General features: G+C 41.8%; 1 protein-coding gene and 1 long non-coding RNA gene across 5 annotated transcripts in view; one reads left to right on the top strand and one right to left on the bottom strand.

Annotated features, from left to right (window-relative positions):
* Positions 1-9,475, top strand: part of TNFRSF19 (TNF receptor superfamily member 19) — a 66,926-nt gene extending 57,451 nt beyond the window's left edge. For all 4 annotated transcript variants that reach the window (XM_080577337.1, XM_080577339.1, XM_080577338.1 and 1 more), the window contains exons 7-10: positions 253-378; positions 1,148-1,250; positions 3,412-3,812; positions 7,113-9,475. In XM_080577337.1, coding sequence (XP_080433463.1) covers positions 253-378; positions 1,148-1,250; positions 3,412-3,805 — 623 coding nt within the window. In that variant the 3' untranslated portion in view covers positions 3,806-3,812; positions 7,113-9,475. The remainder of the gene's footprint in view (positions 1-252; positions 379-1,147; positions 1,251-3,411; positions 3,813-7,112) is intronic.
* On the bottom strand, positions 7,310-23,327 carry LOC308188407. The gene is made up of 4 exons (XR_013945488.1): positions 20,909-23,327; positions 20,666-20,732; positions 11,715-14,833; positions 7,310-11,411 (listed from the first exon to the last, which is right to left on the bottom strand). It is a non-coding gene; the product is annotated as an uncharacterized lncRNA (long non-coding RNA).
* Positions 23,328-23,447: the final 120 nt, after the last annotated feature.

The following is a 23,447-nucleotide window of genomic DNA, read 5'->3' as shown; positions in this document are numbered from 1 at the left end:
CTCAAATCATCATCAAAATAAGAGCAGATGTCTTCTTACGAGAGGCTGTAGTTGAACCAGCTGTTGTAGGGGTTTGTTGCAAAATCTGTGGTTTGTGTTATGTCAAACCCCGTCATCATAGTGGATCCTTGGGTGGAAGATGTATGGAAATGCCGTATGTTATGACATTTAAGTGTTCTTTGAAGATAGGAGACGCTGAACAGGAAAAAGGTATCATTTGCTAATATATATTTTTATTCCTTTTATCCAAAGGGTCTCTGAGATCACAAGACATTCACTACAATGGGTCTGAATTGTCATGTTTTGATAGACCACGGCTAAATGAGTATGACCACAGAACATGTTGCCAGTGCCAGAGAAGCACATCACAGACATGTGGTATGTTAGGTCTATTTAAAAGTCACTTTATGGAACAGGAGTAATACAAGCAGCAGAAACTCATGATGAACATTTATCTAACAATGGAGTTGTGACATTTAGCTTTCACTACAAAGCAAACATTGTCAAACTACCACGTGTCCTAGGCTAATTTCTCAATAAGAACATAGAATTTCTAAGTAGCTATTTGGTTATGATTTTTTTGTTTTCATTCCAATGACCATTCACTTAAATAAAAGCCTTAAATGTCTATCTCATTTCATTCTGATAAAAATAGCACTGCATCTGCCTTGGAGACTTAAATTGGTATGAAGGATTTCACAGACAGTAAGAACATGATACTAGCTCTAAAGGACATTGAAAACCTGAACAATTCAAATCACTGAGATCAGAACAGATGCATTTGTGGTATTAATACATATATAATTTAACACAAGAACACAAATTTAAATAGCCTAGTATGTTAATTGTCAGAATGTGGTACTTCCTCTTGCATGTAGCTAATTGAAAAGTAAATTAATTTAAGAGTGGATATTCAGATTATCTTGACTGCCATCTGTATTAATCCTGGAGGAAGGGCTTGCCTTTTATAAATAACTATTTTAAAGTATAAATTAACCTATTTTTTGCAATATGAAATGTCTTTCCTCAATCTATATATTATAGTGTAATTAGTAAAATAATACTCAAGTTTGAAAGAGTACAGAGACTAAGTTTATACACAGCTTTAACACATTTAACATTATTAACTCAAGTTTCATTCCCTCAGGACCAGTTCACTTGATTCCATCACTATGCTGTGATGAGACCTGTAGCATGGAGCACAGCAGTCACAGTTGTGCTTTCCACTCACAGAGTACGCTCAATGAAAGGTAAATTAGTTTTATAAAAGTCTATTAAACAGTAGCTATGTTGTGTGCAACTAAATTAATATTTATACAGGCTGTTTAGAGTGGAATATATATTTATATCTGTTTAGAGTGGAATAAAGGATTTTGATGAGCTGCAGCCATATCCTCCTGTTCTGTGCAAAAATGGGTTTATGGTAAAAACATCTATCTATCAATAAATGAAGAAAAAAATATGTAATGTTTAAGTATTACTTACTAAGTGCTGACATGTTACATCAGTTTCTCTGAAGAAGTGAGTATTTCTCTCACAAGTAGAGAGAAGTATTCTTACTCTTAGTCTATGGTACCTTAGAGGCTTTGGGGACTCGTGTTCCTCGTATGGGTTAGCAAGGTGCTGTATAAACCTGTGAATCTGGAGGGATTAAGATACAGTTTAGAATTGTCATGAGGATTTTCTTTTTTTAGAAACTCTAAATGACTGTGAAGCTTAAAATATCTACTGTTTCTGAGTTCTACCAGATTGTAACCATTATTTTCTCCTAAACAGCTGAAAATAAATACAGTAGTACTTATTTCTACAAAATGAGCTAAATATATAAAATTTATGGTGTCATTCAGAGTTTCCTGGTTACAGATATTAACACAAGATGTATTTATTTCTTTTAACTGGAATTGTTTTCCATACAGAGTTTAAATTGGTTTCCAGCTGTTTTGTTCCTTTGGCCAAATGTAACTAAAAACATAGGAGCAGCTTCTTCATAAGTATTGCTTATGCAATAGGTTAGTGACTTAAGTAGATGTAAAACACTTAAATTTTCTATTACAACTTGTTTAAATACCAGCAAGTTTGAGTCATCCTTTTATACCACCAAGGCCAACAAATTGAGAGTTGTGTACTTTCTGAAAGGTCTTTTGGTTAAGGCTTTAAAAATAAATGTCATATCCATGCTATGTGGACATCAAAGATCTGTGGTTCCTTCCAGCAGAAATGGAGTTTGCTCCAATTTCCTTTGCCAAAATAATGTATTTCCTTCAATTGTGGTGCAATGTCCTGACTTCTACCCTCATCTATAAAAATGCTTTGTGTATATATCTAAGCTGTTAAAGCATCATCTTTTGGAAATGAGTAAAGCTGCTTAAAATACACTATAGGCAATGTTAATGTGGGATGAGTTTTGGACTCACAAATTGTTATTGTATATCAGGTTTAATATAACCTTTACATTTTTATAAATCCTGTAGATGGATTTGGAAATAAAGTATGTTACTATATAATTTCTTGTTAATATTTATTTTGGTGTACTATATTAGGAAGCATTACTGGGCTTTCAGTAGAAATGGGCATGTATAGTGCTTTGAGATGTCAGTATCAGGGTATTTGAGATCACTGAGTTTCTACTTCCACTTTCTTCCATTTTTTGTAAAATAATTCTTCTAAGAATTTAAAATCCTTGCCCTTCTTTAATATTAGGCCATTTCTACATGAAAGAGAATTGGAGGAAAACTTTTCTTTTCACATTTTGAAGACTAGACAGAACAAACAGAAAAAATCTGAAGTGAATGGATGTTCAATATGAAATCATGCAAATAGAAAAAAATTTAACCAGTCATGTAGTCTGTTCACTTCCCTCAATCTGGTGCCACTTTCTTCTTTTACTTCCATTAGATATTTGTCAATATATTGTTAATATTTGCTAATATATTTACTAGATAAAAGAAAAAAACCACACTAGTGTTGAATATTCCGTACTCTTCCTCAACATCTTTTTTGCTGCAATTTAAGCTTGTTATGTCTTATCTTAACCCTCCTCCACACACACAAATTAGAGAACAAATAAATCCCTTCCTCTTTGCAACATTTTTTTTTGTATGTGAACATTACTGCAGTATTTTTCACCACATTCCTGTTCTTTAGACTAAACATTCCAACTGCGTTTCATATTTTCTATTTTAGGCATCCTTCTTTACCTCTAGTAGCAATCTCCAGAGCTCTCTTCATTTGGAGGGGAAGGACAAACTGGCTTCCCTTTCAAAAGAATTTTTTTGGACAGGGTGCCTCTGGAGTACTGACTTAGTATGACCCTTTTTAATCTTTTTGAAATACATGTAACTGCTATTGACAATAATTACTAATAATATTTTCTGGAATATTTTTGAAACCATGTGTCTTTTTCATTTGCAGGGCGTCTGATTCTGTTGGAGAAATGATTCCTACCTTCCTTGGTTCTCTTTCACACTCGGCCTGTGGAGACATTTCAGATGCTTGGCCTCTTATGCAAAACTCAGCTTGTTGTGACAGCATTTCTTTCTGTGAATCATATTCAGAACTGACTGGAGTTGCTGCAAAATCCTGCAGTCCGGAGACTGAAAATGCAACTACCATTGAGTCAGATAATAACCAGGAACTAAGCGATGTACTTATTTCAGCTAAGTCTCTTGATGGAAACATTGCAAAGTCCTTTGAAATCTCCGAACACAGAACATATATAGAAGTTTCATCACTTCAGAACGCAGCGGCTGCTGAAACCCAGCCAAAGACGAAGTGTAATGGAACAGCAGATGACTCTACGGAGTGATAAAGAGGTAAGGAACATAACTACAAAGAAGGAGTGAGAATGAGTCCTTCAGACAGATAGATAAAAATAGAATTGTAAGAAGTTGTAGGGTTGTGTTTCTCCATAGGTTACACCTAGCTGTCACTGAAATAAGCTAAAACTCTTCAAGAGATCCAGCAGTTTCACATTTTAAAATGATTGAGTGAACTTGAAAGGTGTAATTACTCCAGGTGTAATGTTGAAGTAATGTGAACCAGAATAAAGGGGTAAGCCTGTACACCAGTCAGTTTTTATCAACTTTTCATTACATTTCAGGAAAAAAAATATCAGTTAATAGTCTTATGACCAAACTATTATGTGAGGCTGGTCCTTGTTTATGAGGGAAGAACTGAGGACTTGTCTTTGCTTATCTTAAACAAAGTATAAAAGACAGGCAAGTGTTCATCTAAAAATAAAGAAGCACAAAGCCTTCTCTGTGAAGTTCTTATGGAAGTAAGACAAGAGTCTCGAATGCTTTTAAATGTCATTTGTATTCCTATGTCATCGGATAAAACATTCCATGAGTTTGTCCACAAAATATAATTTAACCTATAAAAGCTCAGTTTTCTAACTCTCAGAGAAAACAAAAGTCTCAGGTCAAAATGAGAAGAGGGAATAAACAGTCGTCTCTACCGTGTAACAGTGTAAGCATCACAGAAAGTCAGTCTACTACTGTGTGATTATTATATCATTTATATTATCTATGCTGTGCTTTTGTTGCTTTTTAATATTATTATTATTACTAAAAGTTATTTTCTACTATTGAAAGTAACTTTGAGCAACAAATAGCTAATCTGTGAAAGGATCCCCAGGTATGGCATGTATACTGGTGGTGTTATTCAAGGGTTATGTAGGCTGTGGCTGGAAAGCTGAGGTAGTCTCCTGAGCAAGTACACAGAGACAGGAACAGAAGCATTTGCCACTAATATTAATAATCCACCACATTTAATTAAGAAAATTATGCTATCTGTAATTATGAAAATTTCAGGTCATCTACAGAAATAAAACTGACTTCCTTTGATCCTCTTCCATTCAGTTTGCATGCCACTTTCATGTTGTTCTTAAATAAGAAGTAGAAAGTAATTAGTATTTAACAAAAATGTACAGATTCTGGAAATATGTAAGTGCAAAATTAATTCTTTGCAGATCAATCCTTAATCTTTAGATGACATTTTCAAGAGGAGAAAAGGGAAATAAACAGTGCTAAGTCAAGAATTTTTTTTTGCCATTGACTTCAATGGAACTCGTATATGACCCTGAAAATCTATTGCTATCACTAAAAATATCAACCTGATCTAGGTTGCACATAGGTTTTTCAATATATTATTTACAAATTACAGTTTGGAAATAGATAGTTTTCTCTGTCATGTTGGAATACGAATAGTTATTGTCTACCACAAACACCCCATGTGTCATTAAGCAATTGTCATAGTTTCATTTTGGAATATGCCAAATATTGCATCAGGTGGTAGACGTATTCTCTAAGTATTTATAGGAAAGGACAATGGCATGGCTATAACTGCAAATCTCAGTGCTACTATTTCACAGTTTTTCAGAGGCTATTAATGGAGGTTGAATGCTCCAGTGAGTTTTAATGGACTAGAATTCCATATTAACATGATAAAAAAATCAAAAGATCATTTATATGTTTTTTCCTGCTAAACTGAGTATTAACATAAGAACTACATGATTAACATTATTTCAAGTTCTTCTAGATGAGGGAACCATAGAATTTCATTAAACTGTTACACAAATTAACTTATATTTCATAGAATCATTAAAGTTGGAAAAGACCACCAAAATCACCTGGTTCAGCCATCCCCCTACCACCAATGTCACCCACTAACCCATGTCCCTAAGCACCACGTCCAACCTTCCCTTGAACACCCCCAGGGACGGTGACTCCACCACCTCCCTGGGCAACCCGTCCCAATGCCTGACTGCTCTTTCTGAGAAGAAATGTCTCCTCATTTCCAACCTGAACCTCCCCTGGCACAACTTGAGGCCATTCCCTCTAGTCCTATCACTAGTTACCTGTGAGAAGAAGCCAACCCCCAGCTCCCCACACCTTCCTTTCAGGTAGCTGTAGAGAGCAATAAGGTCTCCCCTGAGCCGCCTCTTCTCCTGACTAAACAACCCCAGCTCCCTCAGCCGCTCCTCACAGGACTTGTGCTCCAGGCCCTTCACCAGCTTCGTAGCCCTTCTCTGGACACTCTCCAGGGCCTCGATGTCCTTCTTGTAGTGAGGGGCCCCAAACTGAACACAGTACTCAAGGTGCGGCCTCACCAGAGCAGAGTACAGGGGGACGATCACCCCCCTGGTCCTGCTGGCTACACTATTCCTGATACAAGCCAGGATGCTGTTGGCCTCCTTGGCCACCTGGGCACACTGCCGGCTCGTGTTCAGGCAAGCATCGATTAGCACCCCCAGATCCTTTTCCTCTGCACAGCTTTCCAGCCACTCTGCCCCAGGCCTGTAGTGCTGCATGGAGTTGTTGTGGCCAAAGTGCAGGACCCGGCACTTAGCCATGTTGAACCTTATCCCATTGGCCTCTGCCCATTGACCCATCCTGTCCAGGTCCCGTTTTCATCTACTTATGATGTGTAAATTGTAAATTTTCTTATTGATTCATATATGTATGTATAAATCTTTATTGGTATTTCAAAATCATGTATTCTTTGACTTTTTTTCTTTTTGTTATCATGTATTAATACTGAGATTTTGGTATAATTCCAAAGAAGTAACATGATTTGGGTAGGTTAGGTTTTTCTTTTTTTTTTTTCTTTAATAGACTTTACTGACTCACCTTGTACAGTTTCTCCATATATCTTCCATATTTCTGATTTCTTCATTGCATCATTATATATGTTTGTTCGATGGAGAAATTTCAGCAGCATTTAGTGCACTGGACCAGGACTAGGCTTGCTTGACACATATTCTTAGGCATGCCTCTGACTTACTGCACAACTCCAAGAAAATCATCTCAGTTTCCCTCATTATGTTCCATTTACCCTTCATCTTTCTCGTCTTTTTGAAATACTTTGAGAGAAGGAAGGTCTTTTTAATCCATGTGTATGGATTACAGTCTTGCATAGGGCCATACTTTGTTATTATATTGCAAAATTAATGTGATAAAATCAGAAGATACAGGTTCAGTCCTCAGGTTTAGGTGAATTTTCACAGTCAGCAGTAAGTATAGCAGTATTTTTTTTAGCATTTAGTCAGGTACAGAAGTACATACAGTTTTTTAATGAGTTTATGTAACCACTGTTCTATCAATTTCTTTTAGGAAACCAATGTTTCTCTCAGCACTAAAACAGAGTCTCCTCTGCAGATTGTCATCAAATACGGTCTGGTCTTCAATGACACACAGTTTCAAAATCAGCTGGAAAAAAATGACATAATTTCACACATTGTAAGCAAGCAGTTGCATCTGAACTAGAACAGCTGTAACGTGAAACTCGAAGGAGCATCCTAGAAGAACCCTGAAAGTGGATTCATGACCTTTTGCATCTTTTTTTTTTTTTTTAAAGAACCTTTTATTCCATAAGATTCTCAGAAAGTCTAATGGAATGAGCTTAAAAGTGTATGTAAATACTGCAAAAAAATATAAATTAGTGTGTTTAGATGGGTATCTTAAATATGGCTACAGAGGTCAGAAGGCCTGGGACAAGACTTTGCCAGTTATTCTGCTTGCAGATTTATGCATGCATTTGGATTTTTTTTGTGTCTGATTCTAGTTTTTAACTCAGTTTCCTGCTGTTGAAGGACTTAAACATTTCTATTTATCCAAGGATCATCTATTGATAAACTGAAGCTTTTATTATATGTTACATCATAGTCAATAAGCTAGTTTGGGGAGTTAAAGACTTTGCATGTTACAATATGTATGATTGATGTCCCTTCCATCCAATTATTTTGTTTGTGGGAGGGAGCATTGTTTTGTTAAATGTAGCAGGAGATTAGCTTTAAATTAGATTAGGTTAATGAAAGTCAGCCGTATAGATAGGGATGTTGTGTTTAATTGGTAGTCCCAGTGTTGGAAGACAGCACTTGTTGTTATAACATGTATCTTTTGGATGTTGAAATATATGTAATCAACTCACATCAAAATGTCAAACTACAGCAGGTGTGTCATCAAAGTACTCATAAGTGAGACCTATGACTGATTTTTTTTAGTAATGAATTATTTTCTGCGGCCAAGCTTCATTGTGACATAATTGACTCATTTAGTAGGCCTTCTTTTCTTTTTATTCATGTCACTCTCTCCTTCTCATTGTAGCATTTTGTGTAAATTCAATTTGTCCATACAAAATATAAAAATGAATTTGTAACATTTTTAAAGATACTTCTGAACAGAATCCTCAAAGTTATGTGCATGCCTAGTCAATTATCACCAACCTTCTGCCCTCCTTGTTCTTTAAGATGTTTTTAACTGCAGTTTGTTGTACCACTTCCTATAGTACCGTTTGTTCTGCAGCCATTTTTCCCTAAAATAGTGTTCACTTCTGTGAGTAATCCCAGTAACCTCCGATGATTCATAGCATTCAACAGGCTCAAACCTGTCAGTTGTGACCTCTAGCAATTATTCTTTAAAAATACCCAATGTGCCTTGACAAAAGCAAAGCAATCAGCAAAACAAATGTACTTTTGCAATAAATATTACTCATCTTTCTGCACATTGTTCATATGGCACTGGAAATGATGAGACAGTAGTCGTGTTCCATAATGGAAAAAGGCTTTTGCTTTGAAGCACCCAGCAGAAGATTGAACCTGTACAAGAAATAGCTTGGCCCAGCGTAGGCAGCCAAAATCAGTGAGCTTATTCATGCATGCAGAAATGTTGAATAACAGTTCTCAAATTCAAACCAAAGTGAAGAAACTACATAAGGGATTTTTTTTTAAGTAGTAGGTACTACCATTTGATCACTGACATAGTAGAATAATATGCAGTTATACAAGGAGAATAATTATACAACTAAAAGCTGAAAAGCATATATTCAAATAAGAATAGTTTTGAATATTTTCTTTGGATACTTTTGTACATTTAAGAAGTGTTGAAATATTATTTTTCACTACATTTGCATGAAGAGATGTGTGCTTCTTTGTATATACTTTGTAAATAGAAAAAAAATCCAACGTGCATTTCATTATATGGCAAGATATTTTTAGAACATGTGGAGATTTAACTTTTCATTAATAACAGTTCTGCAAAAAGCTTTGTTCAAAAATGTTGCCAGCATCTGCCACAGTAAGTATGTTTCCCATTGGAATTTACACTTTGTACAATTGTTTTTGTCCGGCAACTCTAGATGAAAATACTCATTTCTTCAAATGAGTGACAGATAGCTTGAGAGCAAATTGGGAGGAAAAATGAAGACAGTGCTTTTTAAATATGTATGTATATTGTGTATATACTTTTTTCCTTAATTTAACCAAATTGGTCTTTTTTATATTGCCTGTGGCAAGCAGTATTGTACATGCCAATAGAAAACATACACTACCACCGCATTTAGACGGCCCACATATCACATCTAGGGGCTTACAGTGCTGTTTTAGTTACTCCTTTAAAGAATGTAAATTAAAACCTTGTATAAATCGTTTTGTAATACTTTTGTTTTTTACTTGTGAATAAACTGTTACATGAATCGATCGTCGTTTGTCGATTTCATATTAATGGTAGCATTCTATACAAAGTTAGTGGTCAATTCTTTTATTATTTTGAGCAGAATTCCTTCTTGATTTAATTTTATTGAAACTTCAGTACAATTTGGTACCTCTTTGTCTTGAGATGCTTGCTGTTCAACAGTAGCATCATTCTTCAAGCTGGAGGGCCTTGAAGAAGCAATAAGTTAACATCAAGCCTTAGAGTGACAATACTTCAAAATCTTTTCAAAAGCTTGCTTCTCGAGAAAGGAAAAAAAAATGGTGAGTACCGCCTTTAGCTTCCTATTTAATGTCTTTGAAAGGAAAACCAAGAACTTCACACAGTAGACTGCTTCAGACAGGTGAAGTAAATAACGAGTAGCTGTACTTTTGAAGCAGAGGGGGATGCCCCAACCGTGGCACCTGACTACTACCAGCAGAGCATCCACTTGTGTTGCACTGCAGCAGCAAAGGATAGTTTCAGACCTTGCTTGAAGAAATAGAGAATATCGATAGACAGGACTAATTACCAAGGATTATTTAGGCCATTTTAGAGTGTTTTCCAGAAGGTTCATATTTAAACAATTAGGAAAGGGATGGCATGGTTTGACAAACGAGTCGTGGACTCAGAAGAAAGAGAAATGCATGTGAATTGATAATTGATACAACTGTGTGATTTCTAAGGGCAAAGACATAAGAGGCAGTGACTGGAAGCCGAATCCAGATAATGATGGTAGGTAATATAAAGCCAGGATATTTGTGGTAGAGAATGTATAGCACTATTGGTTTTATGGGAAAGTGTGAGATAAACTGAAAGCTGCACTGTCCCTGTCTCCTCAGAAGGGACCTGTTTTTTACTCCAGCAAATTTCAGATTAGTTCTTTTCTGTGTATTTCTATTACTTTCTCAAGTTTTTTAGTCTTAGAGTTCCTTACAAAGCCTAACTGAGCTTTCAAAAGAGGCTTTTTACGTCTTAACCATTTCTAAATAGTCTTCATGGAGAGAATATTCTTGGAGATCTCACAGGCGTGAGCCAGTCTCTGGTAGGTGAAACTAAGCAGTTCCGAACTGGATGTAAGGCACATACTTTAACAAGTGTAATTAACATACAGAGCAGTTAGTGATGGACATGATGAATTTTATACCGTGGTTTTTAAGAAGATTCATGTTAGCTCCAGGAAAAGTTAGAGGTTTGATATGGAAAGCTGAGGGTGAATGTCTACAAAAGGCTAATCCATGCTGAGACCTGTAGCTAAGCCAAGCAAGACAGGCGCTTCGGCTGTATATAAACACAAAGATGTCATACAAATACTGACCATAACATGTCTGAAAAAACACATATTTTCACTCATCCTTTTCCTATACAAGGCTGATCGGTGACTTCAACAAATTGGTCTGACCATGCAACATGCAATGGCAGAGATGAGAAAACTTTCTTTGCAGACCACAATAAATTGATAAAATCTGCAAGCAACACTTCAGTGGAAAGGGCTTAAGCTAACGTGCTCTGAATAAAGGTTCCACACAGTTTTGGGATTGCTTGAGCTACTTCCATTATTTATTTACTTAGCTATTTTAGGATGATAAAAGTTTTTAGCATGATAAAAGTTTTCCAGGTAGCAGAATGAAGATCACAGACACAGCTGGCGAGCGTTGAAAAGATAATATTAAAAGCAACATCAACAACGGGTAACTGGAAAGTTAAGTCACAGCAAGAGGGTCTGCCAGATCCCAAGCACCCTGTGCCAGTAGACACTTACACAAGCAGTGAAATCAGAGCTTGTACACGGTGGAAAGCACATGTGTACCTGCAAGCCCCGTGAAGCTTGCAGGTCTGCGCGAAGCAGCATGAGGTGTGTTGTGTTAGTGACCCCGTACCCCCCTGTACTGATGAAGACAGCTCCGTGACTCCCAGCACGGCCAGGATCACAGTGGCATCGCCCTGCAAAACATAAAAATGAAATGAAGAAAATCAAGAGAGAAACAGGGATTGAAGCAGGTGTTTATGATATTTTATTTGGAAGCAAACTACAAAACAAACTATGTGTGTGTTCTTAAGACTATCACACACATTTGATTGTATCAGATATAACACAAATGTCTTCAGCAAGGCTACACTATTTTAATCCACCCCACCAAAATAAAAAATAAATAAAAATTTTCCTGCTTGCATTGCTTTCTAGTGCAGCGATGTTTCCTGCCCTTTCTGCTAGGTAGACCAAGCCCTTAATCCAATACCACTCACCCTCGCAGGAGTTTAAGATCACATGGCTTTCCCCTTTGTTGTGGGCTCTTTGAGGGCCTTCGGTTTGCATTCCTGTGAAGTCCCTCCAAGCAACAACCTTCATGCGTTTAATTAATCCCCTCGCTGACTGCGGCGGTGGAGGTTTAGCTCGCTACCTGCAGCACATTCCACTTCAGACACTGCTGCTTTGTTTCAGCCATACAAAAACGAAAAGCACTGAAGCGAGCGTGCACTGTTCGTGGAGCCACGGGGCGGGCCGAGGCTGCGTACTGCACAGCCATACAATGCCCACCCTGTGCTGGCAGGGTGCAATTTCATCCCTATTTAGTTTTGGCGTGAGCGCTGGTAAAACCCACTCGCTCCCCACATGACAAATGAGCCCTTTCGATTACGTCCGATAAGGCAGTGCTTTCAGTAGGGTGAAATAATGGTGGGTGGATGTGGAGCGAGCCTGCTGCCTTCCACAAGAGCAGTGAATGACGGGATTAGTGCAAATGTTTCCTAATAATATCCTGATGGGGGGTTGCTTGTTGGGGCACACTGTGGCTCCTAGCTGGTGACACGGCTTCAATGGCAGGTGAAGTTGAGGAAGATTTAGATTTTCCCATCATCTGATTTTATAAATCCTTCCTTATCACAGTTGAATATTGTTGTTCGGTCTGACAAAGGGGATTTTGGCTTGTTCAAGAGCTTATAAATGAGATTTTTTTTTTTCTAAAGCATGGGTGGAAAAGCACTCACAAAAAGAACGCAGCTTTTAGGAAGTTCTTTCTCCAAGCCTCCGTCTTTTTGACGATTTCCATTGCTCATGCCCAGCTCCCAGTGTCAGTTTGTGGATGGACACTCACCTGCTAGTCAGCACACAAACATTGTCATTATTGTAGGCTCAACATACCAACATCTATTCTGTAACCAATTAAGGGGCAGCACTGAGTTAAAGCCTGGAAAAAATGAAACCACTGTAATTCAAGAAATCATGTTGTTTTGCTCAATGTACGTATCAGACAGTTCATTGGAACATAATGATAAATATATATAAATACCATGTGTAATATCCATGTTTCCATAAGCGTATATTCTACAGTAGAATAAAACAATAACCAATTAAAAAAAAGAAAGAAAAAAAAAAACACACTTGATAAAGGTATTGCATATGGTCTCAGGCGGGGCATTGTCCCTGCCAGTTTGTAATTTCATTCCTAATCCCTTAAACGTGAGGAAATTTCAGAACACTGAAATTACGGTTCAAATGAGACATTTATATTGTAAAGCATTCATTCTAGATATGGCAGAGATTACAAAATGAACTGAAAACTTACCAAAAAATAGGAAAGGCTTTATTTCAATTTTGTTAAATATCTTTCAATCCAGAAACCCAAGTGCCCTTGACACCTCAGGGAACAATGTAAGAGTCTTAGTTAAAAAGAAATGACTGCAAACAACATCCCGGAACATCTAGGATGTGCAGCCAGTACTCCATGGCTTCCTTCCAGATCTGCAACTTTGTGCTCTTCAATAGGAACATGCCGGAATAGTCACTGAGTAAATGCATATTTCTCCACCAGGGTCACTGGCACCCTAAGGCCCTGGCTGGTCCCCTCCGTAGGAACTGTCTGTGATGGGGCACACAACGCAGGCAAGGCTGATGAGCACCAGTCCACCTCCCCACAATGGTCAGTGAAGGCAGAAACGTGCACGTCTGCATTTACCAAGCAGCCTAATAGCCGTGTCCGCGCACACACGAAGCCTCCCAGCCATCGTTTTCATTATGTCTCCATTGACAATTGGATTTTAAAAGCCAAAGTAAAGGCTGAGTCCACAGCTACCTTTCCTCTAACTTCACATTTACTTAAACTTGCATGAACTCTGCACCTGACCAGTGCAAATATGTATTTGCAGGAGGCTATTGAATTAGCAGAATAACAGCATTTACTGAACCGTTTCAGCTCATACATTGCAAATGCCCTTTCTTGTATACTTATGCTGATTCTTGCTACACATGGTAGCAGAGTTTAACCTGAGGAAATCCACGTATCTGTTGGGCAATTTGGTTCACTCTGTTCCAAGAGGAAAAGAAAGTTGTTGGCCAACATGATGACATTTCATGTTGGTAGACCCAACAGCAGTGGGTCCTTTGTCATTGATACCTCACAGATTCAGCTTCCCTAAACTCATTCCTAAGGATGTTCAACAATAAAAGCTAAGGGGACCCCCACATCTGTGCAAGGCGGAGAAGAGCTTTCTGACTGAGATGTCAAAATAGACCTATAATGGTCTACCAAATAACACTTGCAGTAGGTTTTGTCAAAATTCCTCATCTTTTTTGAAGTTTTGAGACTACAAATTGAAATAAATAATAATAATCCTTGCTTGAAAAAGTATTTGCGTGATGACAAAATGCTGTGGAATCACATAAGAGCATCTCCTCTGTGAGGATTTGTGCAGCTACCCTCTGTGTTAAACCCTCAATAAAATGAAAACTTCAATATTAATTTAAGTTCACTCTTTAGCTACATTTTAATCTTCGGAGGGTTTTTTTTGTTACTTGAAGAGGACTAGCCCATTCATGTGGATGAGAACACCCCAAGTTATTTTCACACACTGATTTTTAACTAGCAGGACAGACAGACTCAGGCAGACAAAACTTTATGCCTTTCAGATGATAAAACACCTATTGCCTTGATGGGATAAAAAGAAGTAAGCCTGTGGTTCAGCTCATCCTTGCTATTTCAAACAGCCTATGGGACCTGCAGGGAAGAGCTCAAGAATGCCATAAATTACATATCCTGTGGCTTTCAACAACAAATAGATAGCATTTGAGTTTATTCAAGGCTTTGGCAAGAGCTGTATGAGAGATTCCCGAAAATATCTGTCTGCCAGATGACGCTTCCTAATGCACACAATGTCATCGAGGAGGTCTTGCTGCAGTTACAACTGATTTCTTTTCCTAGAGAAGAAGCCTTTTCATTTCCTTTCTGTTACAGCCTGCTACATCCGTCCCTCACTGCCAGTCTCCCAGCTGTGCAGAGAGCTGTGCTGTTCAGGAGCGTGGAAGCCTAAATATCCCTCAGGATGCAACATTGCATCTTCTGCAGGTGTATCAGTGTTGTAATTGAAAGCTAGAAGTAAAAAGAAAGAAATAACATCTGTTAGTTGGAAAAAAAATATATATATATATATATATAAGATTTAGAGCTCTGCTTTCTGTTTGCTTACTCACTTTGCCTGTAGTTTAAGGCGTTCAGCTGCTGCAGCTCTGAGGATGCGCCTGCAATTCCTACCTGGTCTTAGGGAGCAGAAGTTACCTTTCCATCTGGCCTTGTTATAACTTATCTGCAAGAGCTGAAGGAGGTGTAAATGCCAGGCAATCTCTGTTCTTTCCCCAGTTACCTCATTTTGGGGGGAGACAAAAAAGGATTATCTCTATTTAAATTTTGCTTGTTACATTACTCACAAGTTGCCTGTAGTGAGACTCCAGTTTTATTTTCTCATGGAAGAGAAAAGTGCCATATCCCCTGGCCCAGGAATCAGGCCAGAAACACCAAAACACCCCCAGCCGACACCAACCCATTCTGCAAAAAATCTGTCCTTGTGTCATGGTCTATGGGCAGCTCAAACAAAAAAGAGAAGCCAGCTGGCGACAGGAGAAAATAACTGCGCAATGATTTACACTGTGGAGACACTCAGCAAAGCTCCCACTTGGGTGTTAAAAGTTTTGCCAAATAACCTCGGGCTGCTCAGGGGGATGTGCAGGAAGGAAAACCCCTCTGATTGCTGCAGTTCCCCTTCCCCTGGTGTACAACTGCTGTTGGAGCTCCTTGCTCTTGATGGAGAGTTGATTTTGTGAAGCAGGCACAGGCAGCACTGACCTCTCCTTCCTGATGCACCTGGGTTTGTCTTTGACCCCCCCGCCTCCTCCTTTATGGCTCTTCCCCATCACTCTGCTTTATTCATTTCCCTGTCACTGCTCCGGTTTTCTGGCAGTGCTTTGCCGTCTTTTCCCCAGGTGTGTTTCCCATTCTCCTGCCTCCCCTAGCTGGTCCCCTCGCCTATCACCACTTGAAAGCAGAATCGGGGGGTTTAAATCGTGGGGATTTCATCAGCCTGGGAGATGTAACACGGAGCGCACAGCTACCTCTAAGGCTTTGTTCCCATGTAGAACCAAAGGAAATAAAAGAAGGAAACCAAAGGAGATAAAGGCGCCCAGTGGTGGTGCCAGGTGCTCCCTGCGCAGTGCTCTCGGAAAAGCGATCACTGTGAACGCAAAACCGACCTGCCAGGAGTCCGGCCGGTTGGGTTCCTTCTGTCCACAGCAAAAATGAATCTAACAGTCGAGTTTAACAGCTTAAAGTGGTGATTTTCAAGCACTGGCCTTAATCGGGAGTTTTGTTCTCTGTGAGAACTAGAGATGGGGAATTTGTCACAGCAGCTGATAAGAAAGAGCCAACCAAATGGGTACGTAACAGTTGCTAGTATTTTACTTACCCTAAAGTACTGCAAAAACTTTTATCTATTACAGCAAGGAAGGACATTAGGGAATTATGATGGAAACAAAAACCTGCCTTCCTTTTTTGTCCGGAGCTGTCACTTTCTCTTCCCTGAGATAATTGTACTGCAAAATATTACAGCAAAATGAATGACTGTTGGCATCAGATCTATTTTGTATACTCCTGATGCAACATTCAACTTCACACATAGAGCGGGTGAGCCAAGTGGCGGCATCCACCCGTGGCTGGGACGGGGCTGTGATCCTCACTGTGTGCTTCGATCCTGGGCAGCGAGCACGGCTGTGCTACTGTGGCACCCCGCTGCCTTTTTTCTCTTTGCAAACTGTTCCGCTACATTTGCTCAAAGCCTTGCAGCGGGCGAATGGGGCTCATGCAGGAAGCACACAGTGTGGTGCAACGTGCTGCTGTGTGATGACATTTGGCAGTAAACAAGCGTTTGCGCTTTGGTGCATTTGGCTCTGGCTCTTTATTAGGTGATGGAGTGGGAAACTGCAAAGCAGTTTCAGTGGGCGAGCCCTTTTGTTAGCGCTGCTCCTCTGCTTCCAGCAGCTGAAGGATGTACTCCTGGGTGCAATTAATTTGCAGTCTGTGAAAACCCAGATTCAGATAGAGCTGGAAACATTGCCGTCACCAGCTCCAAGCTCTTGCAAAGCCACCCTGCGTTAGCAGGGTCACTTCCTCCATCTCAGGTTCGCTGCCCACGACAAGCCAGCTGGCAGCTCTGAGGGCAGTGAGGTCTCCATCGTGCCCAGGGAAGCAGCCACGGCTGCAAGGGCACCGCCAGAGCTGCAGGAGTTGGCTGGTGGCAAAGCTGCAGCGAGAGCAAGTGTGGGTGTCGGAGCTGGTGTAGCTGTGTAAGGCCAGGAAAACATATAAATTACACAAGCTTAGCCTCACCCATGAATTTGGCCCCACACCTGGAAGCCAATTTGCCACCTGTGTGCTTGAAGTAGTGCTGCAAAACCAAAGAGTTAGAGATTCCTTGCTCTAGCAAGCAGCCTGTGTTAGGCAGCACGACTGCAATAGGGCGGCCGCAATGCAAGCAGGTCAGGAGCTGGTCCTGGTTTTGCTAGAGCCACCTGCAGGACTTCCCTGGGGACCTGGCATTCTCTTTCCCAATTTTATATATATGTATATATATATATATATATATATATATATATATATATTTGTGGGCATTTGGATTGCTAATTGGCTGGACAGCGGACACTTTTCTAACTAACGAAGGTGTCATAAAAGGCTGAGGAAGAGCACATTTTCCAGTTAAAATATGTTGAGCTGTGAAATGAAACTGCTCTACTAGCACCTTAACCTTCCCTTCGCAGAGAGGGGCGGCCGGTGGCCTCACTGACCACAGCACAACCCCGGGATGTTCTAACAGCACAGCAATCCCCTGCGCCCTGTGCATTTTATCTTCCTTTTTAATGCCAGCTGTGGCTTTTCTACAGGTGGACCTGAAATTTCAGCTCTTGGATAATGAAAGTGCAAGGGGAAGGACTGAGCCGAGCACAGCAGCCCTCTCCCACTTGAAATGAAGCACCACTGATTGCCTGATAACGCTGGCACTAACAGGATCATGGCAGGGCTGGGGTCGGCAGGGCCCCCTGGAGGCCCCTGGTGCCACCCCTGCCCAAGCAGGGACACCCAGAGCAGGCTGCCCAGGGCCACGTCCAGGCGGCTTTTGGAGATCCCCAAGGAGGAGACCCCACAGCCTCTCTGGGCAGCCTGTGCCAGGGCTCCGTCACCCGCCCAGCACACTGAACACCAGCGCTTTTTGCCTGGACAAACGACGGCTGTACATTAGCCCAAACACTCCCTGGGAGCTGCTGCTCTGTGCTGGGAGGCTAGCAGGAGATCTGTAACAATAACGCAGAGAACTGCACAAAGATCAGCTAAAAAGAGAAGAGTGAAAGCTACGCTGTGTCAGATGGGAGTGTATGGGGACAACGACAGCAGGCTCTCACTGTAAAAATCTGCCTGAAAGCAGTTCTTAAATGTTTGACAGCAAGCCCTTGAACAAGTGGTGCAGCTCTGCAGCAAAATGCCACCTTCTTGGGGGTCCAGGAAAGAGAAACTTGGGCAACGTGCTCCAGGAGTTGCAGCAGGTGGCCTGCAGAGGTTCCTGCCCACCTCAACCATGCTGTGATGCTGTGAAACTTGGATCAGCCACCTCTTTTCTTTGCCTTTGTTGCCACTACAGAAACACTCATACTAGACATGTTTCTGCTGAGCTGCTCCGTGCCTTGTCCAATAGTTTGGACATTTCCCATTACCAGCCCGTTCTGGGATGGTCAATGCCTGGACACGGGGCCACCGCACACGTCTGTACTGCAGCCAGCTGAGCTGCTCATGCAGGGTGCATCTGCAAACTGTGTCTGTGGCTGCTCATTCTTCACATCCTTTTCTATATTTAGGAGATCCTAGTGTACACAACAAGCAACCAAAGCATGGGAAGAGCAAGACAACATCAACACAAGTCTTGAGTTCAGGAATCGCTTGGGACTGCTGACAAGTCACAGAGAGGGGCTGCAGGAGCAGCCACATGATGAGGGGGTGATGGCAGCTGTATCCACAGTGATTCTGTCCCCAGGTGCAAATGGTTATAAACCTTGACTTCTAAAGGTGTACTCAAGTTGGACGCGGGCTCAGTGATCCTTGTGGGTCCCTTCCAGCTTGGGATAGTCAGGTTTACTGCCTTGGGCAGCACTTTTGAAGGCCCGTTTGCAGCAGAAATGACTCAGCCATTAGCAGCTCTTTATGTTCCCAAGTCACTCGAGATCTCCTAAATTTAACAGGAGGTAGGAAGGGTCTCCTCTTGAGGTGCATGCCAAATTAAGGGATTCCCCCTGAAAAATAAACCTGGAGTGAGGTAAGACCCCCCCCCCGGCTCAGTTATGCCCCTTCTCTGGCAGCCTGTTGGGCGGTGTGGCTCCATCACAGAGCAGACACCTGAACGTGGTGGCATATCCTCCAGCTCAGAGCAGACGGGATTCCTGCTAACCCAACAGCTCCTTGCCCAAAGCCCATCAGGGACAAACCCCACCGGTCCCAGAGACCTCTGGGTGCCACACAGAGGGTGAAACAGGAGACCTGGGGAGCCCTGCCATGGGGAATGGGGAGCTCCTGGCCAGGAAGGAGTACGACAGAAACTCTGAGGGATCCTCAAAGCAAGACCTGAAGCTCACAGCTGCAGTGCTGGGTCCTGTGGAGCTCTGTGAAGGGCTGCCAAGTATCGGCACGAGGTTTGCAGGTGAATGGGATTTCTGTCCCTGCCTCGGTGAGGGCATCTGACCCTGCTCCAGGTAGACATGGAGCAACCCAGTCACCGCAATGCCACTGAGCTGCCCTTTTTGTAGCTTCTGGTGGGCTTTGGCTACAGTAGGATAGCTGCAGAAGATGTTAGATGCCAACGAAGAACAGATTGCTCATTTTTACAAAGTGGTTATTAAAATCTAATTGTAAGAAAGTCTCCTATTTTAATGAAGTACAAAGACTTACACTAGAGTATCTTTTGCATTACCCAGATGGAAACAATTCCACTGAGTTCCACCCACCCTCATAGGTTTTGGCTGCAAATGTTTCTACACATTTATGAACATTATGCAACAATTCAGCCACTGAAATGAAATTCTAGCGCACATCATCCCACACACATTCATGAAAGGGGGACTCTATCGTTCTCCTCCATGCAAAGACATTGACACAAATCAAATATTTGTCATATAACAGCACTGTCTTCACTAACACTTCACTAACAGCAATATCTTCACAATCAAATATCAATACCTATCAATACCAAATATCAATACCAGATCCTTGCTGTTAAAATCCAAAATGTTTCTACAATGGGCAAACAGGACTCCCTGAAGCCCCATGATGACACCCCAGATGCCAGCCTCCTGTGCGCTGGGGCACTTTTGACCTGAATTTTGACTGGAGTTTCTGAAAGTCAGATTGCAAACAAAAACTCCTTTGATATTCTGCAGATTGTTTGTTTAACATTTTTAATAGCACTCACGGCATCAGAGCAGTACTAACGAAGAGAGAGGTTACAGACTCGCCTCTCCTTGTGTCGATATTTGCACAAATAGCACTGCATAGCAGGGTGCAGTGTTTATGGCAGAGGTAGGCAAAAAGCAAATATAAGGTGGGGGAATGAGCTGCCCTGGAAGCTGGGTTTCACCTCACCCAGCCTCAGCCTTGTTGGTGGAGTTGGGGAGCGGGACCATGCGCCGCTGAACCTGCAGCTCCTGTCGGGTGCTGCCATCCGTCACCCGGCCACCAGCCTGCAAAAATCCACACTCCTCCCCTAGCCGTATGTTGAAAGGGATGACAGAAATGTGCTGGCCAAGCAGAAACTATGTGCACAGGCAATGGTGGCACTGGTGGCTTCCAGTTGGGATTCCTCTTCAGGGCCAGTCAGCCTACATGGGCTGAGCTTACCTGGGGGATTTCCTGCAAGCTGGGTATTCCTGGGAAGGGAGGACTCAGAAACTTTTCTGAGTGGATTCTAAAAAGAAAACAAATAAAAAGTATATTCAGAGGTAACCTAAAAGATTAACAAAATACAGGTTTCGGGTCAGTGGAAGTAGCAACAGCTTAAAAGGGAGGCTCCGGCGCCGCCTCGTGATTTGGCACGAGGAGGCCTTTTCTGTGACACACAGGCAGAAAGGCAAAGCTTCTCACCTGCCTCATCACTCGCCCCGGCATTCAGAGGGAGATGAAACAAAATCCTGGGATGTCGGCCAAACTGCCAGCTCTGCCTTCGCATGCCTCCTGCTCTCACATGCGCGCTGCCACCGCTGCCCGTGGTGGCAGGAAGATGGCCGGCCCAGCTGGTCCCGCCTCCAACGAAGCCTCCTGAGAAGTCACAGCAGGGCCACGCCAACTGCGGTCCCTCAACACCTCACCAGAGCACAAGGGTCACAGGATCACAGAACTGTAGGGGTTGGAAGGGACCTCAAGAGATTGTCGGGTCCAACCCCCTGCCAAAGCAGGTTTCCTAAGAGCTGAGGAAATGTGGACGTGTGGTGTGTCGGCAGGCCGAGAGCACTGATGGACCATCCTCCATGAAGGGCTGGGGCACCAGAGGGTCCTCACCTGCCTCTGGGCCCTCTGGCAGAGGAAGCACTTGGAGCACAACCTTCCCCGGCCCTGACTTTGTGAGGATGTCTCCGTCTCCATATCACCTGTTTCCAGAGACCCATCAGCTCCTTTGTGACTTTCAGCTCTTTGACAGAATGGATTCAAAAATTAGTGGATGAAACGCAGACAGTGCAGGTTCGAGCACAGCTGCATGTCCCATTTCTGCAGCAAAGCAGCCTAAAAACCAAGGTGAACAATGAAAAAGTAAGAGGAAAGCTCAAAGGTCCTGTTTATTTAAACGAGTCCTGCACATTTCTGGGCTGGTTACACAGAAACGACCTGTTATCTAGGATGTGGTGACTGGAATTTGAAATGCTTTCAGTCGGCATAAAGGGTCCTGATAAAGAGAGAAAGAACTACGATAAGAGCTGAGCTTTTACAGCCTCACAGCATCACAGGGTGGCCAAGGCTGGCAGGGACCCCTGGAGGCCCCTGGTGCCACCCCTGCTCACGCAGGGACACCCAGAGCAGGCTGCCCAGGACCATGTCCACAGCAGGGCCACCAATTCAGTTGTGGTAGGCAGAAAGAAACTGAAATGTATCTCTTTTTTTTTTTTCCTTTTCTTTTTTTTTCTTTTTTTTTTCTTTTTCCCAAATGAAGCAGATAAAGCCGGAGGTGCAAGACAGGATGAGAAACATATATGGAGCAGAGCAAGAAGAAAAAAAAATTGGAATAAACCAAGCAAGACACAGGTTTCAGAGCTGCTGGACAGGTGCTTCTGACAGACGCGGGGAGGGACTTGGGAAATGTAACAGCTTGCTGATGAAATAAGGAATGTTCAAGAGGTTCAATGTCAAATTAGCCATTTCCCTGAAGACAGCCAGCCAACACTTTTTTTCTCACATATATCTGAGACAGTCAGAAACCAAAGGAAAAAAACAAAAAGCAGATTTTTTTGGAAAACAGAGATTACAAACCAAACAAACTACTTAAACCACCTTGTCTTGGGAATTTGGCTTAAAAAGCTGATTGAATTAAAGATAACTAATTTGATTAAGTAGAACAAGTTATCTAAATCCCTCTTTAGGGAGAACCCTGCCAGCAAGCCAGCACTTTGTTTAGCAGACGGCCTGCAGTGTTAAAGGGTTTCAGCAAGAGCCGTGCCTGCCGACACGCGGCACCTCGCGCAGCACGAGGGACGGGCTCGGGGGCTGGCAGCAGGCCAAGATGAAACAAAATAGGGGAAAATAAGAAGAGAAATTTCCAGGATGGCAAGGGAACAGGTCTGATAGAGCATCACCCCAGTCAAAAACATCTTTTTCATATTTTTTTTTTTTTCCCTGTCCCTGATGGCCAAGTTACTGAGCCTAACAGCACTGCCTCTTTCTTGAAGTGTTCAATTACATCTCCAATTCTTACGAACTTTAAAAGGTGACAAGTTATTCCTTTTTTAACCCTACAGCGACCATGCACACTATTTGTGCAGCTGTTAAGAGGCAATGAACTGTGATTTAAACTTGGTTGTAATGAATGGGATTTACCACGGGCATGTATGAATCACTTTGATAAGACATATAATTGGTTTGTAGAAGTTTTAGTTTCTTATAAAGGTTGCTGTATCACTTGTGTTCTCTAGGGCTCTCTTATCAAATGACGTTGTTACAACTGTACTCTTGTGGAATGAAAATGTAGACAACTGAGCACATCTGTATGTAAAGAAAGGCACTTAAAGACATTCAAGTCAACTTCACTGCCTTCCCCATTTCCAAAATCCATGAGAAGAATGAGATCGCTTCTGGATCCTGCAGCTCAGCTCCTGGGATCAAGGATAGATTTAAATGACCTCAGGAGAAAATGCTTGACAAGCATGAACACTGCAGATCTTTAATAACTTCATTGGAGCTTTGGGAATTTATCCTGGAAAAAGACTTAGCTCGTACTGAGAAGGGGAACGTGAGGTTGGGGCTTCCACCTTCAGGTTTGGGCAACCTGGTGTGGTGGGAGGTGTCCCTGCCCATGGCAGGGTGGGCTTTAAGGTCCCTTCCAACCCCCGACCATTCTGTGATTCTATGAATCAGAAGGAAGAAACCTGGGGCTGCACTATGTGACACCAACAACCCATTCCGTGTTTATAAGCAT

The sequence above is a fragment of the Anser brachyrhynchus genome (assembly GCF_964034855.1).
Source record: "Anser brachyrhynchus genome assembly, chromosome: 1".
NCBI classification, from domain to species: Eukaryota; Metazoa; Chordata; class Aves; order Anseriformes; family Anatidae; genus Anser; species Anser brachyrhynchus.
This window is presented reverse-complemented; position numbering and strand designations above follow the sequence as displayed.